This window comes from Populus euphratica, unplaced genomic scaffold (genome assembly GCF_000495115.2).
Source record: "Populus euphratica unplaced genomic scaffold, PopEup_1.0 scaffold10.1, whole genome shotgun sequence".
Taxonomy (NCBI): domain Eukaryota; kingdom Viridiplantae; phylum Streptophyta; class Magnoliopsida; order Malpighiales; family Salicaceae; genus Populus; species Populus euphratica.
The window spans coordinates 1,337,341-1,343,532 of NW_011499856.1; the positions used below are offsets into that span (position 1 = coordinate 1,337,341).

A 6,192-nucleotide genomic window follows, 5' to 3' on the forward strand; every position below is an offset into this window, starting at 1 on the left:
TAGGGAAATGGATTGTAGAAGAGTTCTTTATATGTCAGAGCTGAGAAGGTTGTGGTTGGATCAGCAGCCTGGCTTGTAGTTTTCCACTAGATAGTACTAACTCTGTATTTGTTGGCCATGGTTGGTTTTCTGTTAGCAGTGGATTTTGAGGACTTGAAAGGGCAGATGAAAGAAGACGACATGAATAAACTAGAGAGTGTTGTAGTGGCAAAGATGAAAGACTTGGAAAGTCTTTGTGATGCATTTAGAGGTTGTCATGCAGTTTTTCACACCTCTTCCTTTGTTGATCCACACGGGATCTCAGGTTATTCAGTAAGTTACTGCAGTATCATAGTGCAGGAACAAGCTTTAATGTTAATCATGCATGGAATTTGAAGTTTTTAGGTGTGATTTGTGAACTTTGCGGGCGCAAAAAATGTTAAAACTCCAAATGCTTTGCAAACATAGTAAAATTAGAAAAATCCCAGGCTCAAAATGCTAGTCATTAATTATGTCTTACAGTTGCATGCTGTTCGCCTTATAATTTGCAGGAACAAATGGCATTCCTTGAAACTGAAGGCGCAAGGAATGTTATTGAAGCATGTAGTAGGGCAGCATACATAAGGAGATGTATCTTCACCTCTTCTCTTCTTGCTTCCATTTGGACTTCTTCCAATTTGGACAGGGTTGTTGATGAGAGTTGTTGGAGCAGTGAAGAATTTTGCAGAGAAAATAAGGTACTCAAAACTGTTGCATAAATCTTTTCTGTGGGAATTTTCTTCGTAAGACCATTTAAACCGTTGACCATTTAAACCGTTGTTTTGGTACTTGATTAAAAAGTAAAGTATTCATTCTCCATGGACTTTCAATATGTAAAACAGCTTTGGCTTGCATTGGGTAAGGTGAGAGCAGAAGAGATTGCTTGGAGAAAGTCAAAAGAATTGAAAGTGAGACTCGTAACTGTTTGTCCTGGCCTTCTCATAGCTACATCGTTCCCCCATGCTCACAAAGAAACCTCTATACCATATCTTAAAGGTAATAACAACATTTAATCCATTTTTATTCTACTTAGTTTGAGTTCGAATCCAAGATTCTGAAAAGAAGTTCCAGTTTTTCAAGTTTGTCTCTAAATCACACTTGTATTTAGAACATAACAACTAGGCAATAATTCTGGACCATGGAACATCTAGAGAATCCAAAAGAAATGATTGGATTTTGTTCACTACAACTGAAACTTAACATATAAGATCTCATGGATAGGTGGTCCAATCATGCTACGACAGGGCCTCCTAGGATTATCAGATGTGAGGAAGGTGGCAGAAGCACATGTCCATGTTTATGAAGCTATGGATAATGGAGCTTGTGGACGATATATATGCTTTGAAAGAGTAGTACAGAGATTGGATGAGGCCATTCAACTTGAAAATGAATTGAATATACAAGGTCTGGTGTCAGGAGGAAGAAGTGGAATCTTATCAGAAGAAATACACAGCAATCTAAGTAATTCAAAGCTTGCCAGATTGTTGCATCAGGCATCTCAAATCTCTTGCAATCAATGAAACAGAAGTCAGCATTCCCTGTATACACATCTTTTATGCTACATTTCTACTAATTCATTATTAGTGGGATGGGGGATTGTTGATCAAAGTTAATTAGCTTTCGAGTCGTGCAGGAGACTGCAACCATTCTTGTATTTCTCATCAACGTATGGTGGAAGCTGACTACCAAAGCAATTGAAAAGTGAGCAAGAAATTGAATTAGAATAAAAGTTAATGGCTGCTGTTAGTTTTTACCCACCATTAAGTCTCAAGAATGGTCTGGTCTCCAATGGGGCCTCACGGAAAAACTCTTCGCTTCGGAAAGAAACAGGGGGGATCGCTTAAATTATCACTTACAGGAATGATGAACCACCCTATCTTAAACTACGGGGAGAGTAACAAGTAAAGATCATTTCATGCTCTGATGGCATAACAGCCGAGGAAGCTGATCTGAGCCAAGTCCATTTTGATCCGTTACCACCCTGCTTGATTTACAGCTCTTATGAACATTTTTCACACCCCAGAAATGAAGTTTTTATCATGGCAATGGCATTGACAGACAGGAAACAATTCGGCTTTAGGAAAATCAATAATAACAAATATAGTCAGCTGTCAGATTCTCAGGGCAGCATCAGAACAAAGATATTTATGTCCCATATAGAACTTTCTCCGAGCTCTTACCATGATAAAGAATGAAGTTTTTTTTTTTTTTTGTGCAATATTAGCATCAGATTCACATACCCTTTCCCCTAAATTGGGTAATCGTGTAAACATTTCAGGTGGTTTGGTTTTAAACCCAGTCTAAGTCTAAGTAAGAAGCTGGGTAAAAAAATAATTTTATTATTTTTTTTTAATTTCAATTTTATATTTTTTTTATTATTCAATTAGATTGACTAGATTATTTTTGATCTGATCAAGTTGATTGGATCACGAATGAGTAACTCACACAAAATTAAATTTTAAACCTAAACTAAGTAAATATTTGAATCGAAAGATCTTTTATGTTAATTTCATCATTAAATTTTTTTATAACTCAACCATGATATCATTAGACAGGCTAAGTAGACTTGCCTATATAATTTAATTTTTAAATTGATATAAAAAAATCAAATCAAAAGATTTTAAGGCTGATCCACTATATTATGTTTAATAAAAATATAAAATATTTCTTTATATTTTAGATTTTTTTAATTATGTTAAAAAATTTAATTCACTAGTATAACTGCAAAAGACTTAGAGGGCATGCTTAATTTTTTTTAATTATGTTAAAAAATTTAATTTGATCTATAGTGTAGCATAGACTTGTAAACTAGTATAATTGTTGCCCCTAGTTTTCCTTTCATTTGTTTTTTTTTTTAAAAAAAATTATAATTTGGTATATGCTTGATTTTGATTTTATTTTTATAAATTATTTTAATTTATTTTTATAAGGTTATTTTAATTTCAAATAAACATATAAACATTTGGTTTATGCTAGTTTATGCTTGATTTTTTGAGTGTATATTAAAAAAAAAACTAAAATCTATTATTTAAATCATGGATTTAATGGATTAAATCGTGAAGCCCGAATCAATCTAATATATCATCATTTTAATATTAAAAAAATAATATCTTGAATTTTTTTTTAAAAATAAAATTATATTTTTTACTAGTTATAAAAATTATATTTTAATTTTTGTAGTTGATTGAATCAAATTAAGACAATTTTTATATGGTTTAGTGTTAATCCTAAATTAGATAAAAAGTTGGATCTAAATAATTTAAGATTGAATTGTTAAACCGAATTTAATAATAATACCAAACAACTTTTTATAGATGGAATTATTTTTTGCTTTATTGTTTTTCCATTCTAAATCCCAGTATAGTGAAACTTTTTAACCTGGTATAATATTATAAGATTATAAACTTGGGAGCTCAGAGAAAATCCAAAATTGATAATTTTACTGTCTTTAGGACTAAAAATAAATAAATTTGATTAATTTTTTAAGAAATATGATATTATTCCTTGAGCTTGAAGACTAAGCTAAAATTTGTAATAAGATTGTTAATCTTATAATTTTAGCAATTTAATTCATTATTTATTTGTTGAGTGGTTGATAGATCATTTTTATTATTTATAAAAAGTTTTTTATATATATATTTAGGGCTCTTAAACTATTAAATTAATATTAATTAAGAGAGAAAGATCTGTTACAGTTTTTTTTAGAAAAAAAATGGCTTTTTAGGATAGATATATCATTATATGAAAAATAAAAATAAGAAAAAACTCCCCCCTTCAAAGTTATCTTCTCCTATCTTTATAGCTCTTTTGAGGTCTCTCTCTTCGTTTAGAATGGAAAAGTCAACGTACTGGTAAAATATATCTATTTTGTTAAAATAAAATCTTTTATGTATAAGGATAAGAAATTTTTATTTTATCATAATAAAATATTTCTGAATTTATCAAAATAAAAATATGTTTAATATATTAAAATAAAATATTTTTAACTCATATCATCAAGAAACTTGAGATTTCCTTGAAGTTAAAAATATATAGGCTTGGATCTAATAGATTATATACTCGTAAACAATGGGAAATAATTTATGCACTCAATTTATGCAATTTATACCTAATTAATATAATAGATGAGAAATGTTGAATTTTCTGGAGAATTGGGGGTAATTGATGATTTTTTTAATTAATAAAAGTATAATATACTCTTTTTTTTTTAATTTCTACTGTGCCCCTTTGTTTTTTTTTTTTTCATTTATATTACCTTGCATCTTTTTAAAAAAAAAATTCATCAATTAACCCCAATTCTCCAGAAAATTCAACATTTCTCATCAATTACATAAACTCTAATTCATCTAATTTGTATATAATTTATGCACTCAATTAATGCAATTTATACCTAATTAATATAATAGATGCCTGATTTATCTCAATTTAATTAAACCCTATCATAACAAAATAAACCCCAATATAATAACCAAATACCTATATTCATCAATTATCATTTATACATATTTGATGCAATTTATACTTGATTAGATTGATCTAAATATAACTAAACCTAACATAACAACAAAATGAAACCTAACAAATCTTTAAAACACAATAAATTCCACAATATTAAAAATGATAAAAAGTGCTAATTTGAAATTGCTGACGGTGGAGGTGATGGGAATGGTGACGGTGGGTGGAGGAGGGGGCGATGACATTGCGGTGGAAGAAGGCTATGAACCGACAAAAACTGGCAACACGCAACCACTTAATCCGGCATTTACGAGTAGCATAACAAGGTTGCTCTATCAAGAGTATAACTAATAAAATTTCTGTAGATTGTGCTCCTCCAAATAGAACAATTAATAAAAATTTATTTATTTATTTAATTATTTTCAGTTTACTACTTTACATTTTTTTTCAACTATATCACTTTGCAATTTTTTTAATATTTGCTAATTTAAAAAAAAAATACAACGTACTTCTAAGGGTCAGTTTGGTTATAAGATCAAAATTAATTTTTTTTATTTTTATTTTAATATATTGTAAATAAAAAATTCTTCAAAAACACTTTATTACGCTACCAAATATTAATTAAAACTAATCAGTTAGCAAATCCGACGAGACAGGTGCAATAAACAAAGAGTGTGATAGGGCTGGATCTATGTAATAAATTGTTTGGAGGAGTTAATTTCCGTTCCTCTTGCTAGGGATAGGCCTTCCGTGGTCAACTTTTTATCTTGACAAGCATAGTTTTTTAATAATATTCTCCCCGTACAAGGTCATAAATCGAGTATATTAATTTAAATTATTTTTTTAAAATCAAGATTAGTATATTTTTTCAATAAAATAAATGAAAGTTGACAAGTTCTCATTCGTAGAACTACAAGTTAATTTTTTTTAATTCGATCTAGAATAAAAATAGGCTGGACCGGATTTAATAAGAATTCTTATCAGTTACGTGCTTATATTAGCTAATTTCAATTATAAAACAATAGATTTAATTTAATCGAAGTCATGTTTATGGTTATTTAAAGCTATGGCAGTCGATCAATTTGTTAACTAACTCGTTCCTCCGGTGTGTGGTCGCTAAGTGAACACCAAAGCCCTCTTCAACTCTTCATAATTATACAGATTCTAGATGATTTTCTACGAGAATTAATAATAATAATAATAATAATAATAATAATTCACGAACGACATTGGATCTTGACCTGACAGCATCTGGGTTTCTGACATAACGGAAATATCGGTCTTCATTTCGAGCCAAAGACTCTACTTACCACCCTCGTGGGGTCTTGTGTTCCATACATCTAATGTTCCTATCTACCGCTTCCGTGCATTTTTATAGCCAGCTGCCAGTCCTCTTCCTTTAAATGCCATGCACATTAGAGAGATCTAGACAGAAACAGAGGGAGAATGATGGAAGACGAAGTGCTGCTTCACTCAAGACCTTCACCTGTGCCAGCTTTCTGCTGGGACGAGGGGAAGCCCTATGTTGGGGGGGAATTCAGTTCATGCTTGAATGCAAGAGAGAATAAGCTGGTCTGTGTGACTGATGGGAACTCGTTCTTGGGTTCTCATATAGTCAAGGAGCTCCTATCTCGTGGCTACCTTGTTCGAGTCACTATCCAAAACCAAGGTGCGTAAGTATATGTACAGTTTCTTGGGGGGGAGGGGGGGGCGATAACT

The 6,192-nt window shown here is 30.9% G+C and overlaps 2 protein-coding genes across 4 annotated transcripts in view; both read left to right on the forward strand.

The window, feature by feature from the left end:
• The window catches only part of LOC105123330 (cinnamoyl-CoA reductase 2-like), a 2,013-nt gene extending 448 nt beyond the window's left edge, over positions 1 to 1,565 (forward strand). The window contains exons 2-5 of one of the 2 annotated variants that reach the window (XM_011022878.1): positions 137 to 312; positions 531 to 716; positions 861 to 1,014; positions 1,240 to 1,565. In XM_011022878.1, coding sequence (XP_011021180.1) covers positions 137 to 312; positions 531 to 716; positions 861 to 1,014; positions 1,240 to 1,538 — 815 coding nt within the window. In that variant the 3' untranslated portion in view covers positions 1,539 to 1,565. The remainder of the gene's footprint in view (positions 1 to 136; positions 313 to 530; positions 717 to 860; positions 1,015 to 1,239) is intronic. The other variant, XM_011022879.1, reaches the window with a different exon arrangement.
• Positions 1,566 to 5,812: 4,247 nt separating this feature from the next.
• Positions 5,813 to 6,192, forward strand: part of LOC105123332 (cinnamoyl-CoA reductase 2-like) — a 2,046-nt gene continuing 1,666 nt past the window's right edge. The window contains exon 1 of one of the 2 annotated variants that reach the window (XM_011022881.1): positions 5,813 to 6,142. In XM_011022881.1, coding sequence (XP_011021183.1) covers positions 5,920 to 6,142 — 223 coding nt within the window. In that variant the 5' untranslated portion in view covers positions 5,813 to 5,919. The remainder of the gene's footprint in view (positions 6,143 to 6,192) is intronic. The other variant, XM_011022882.1, reaches the window with a different exon arrangement.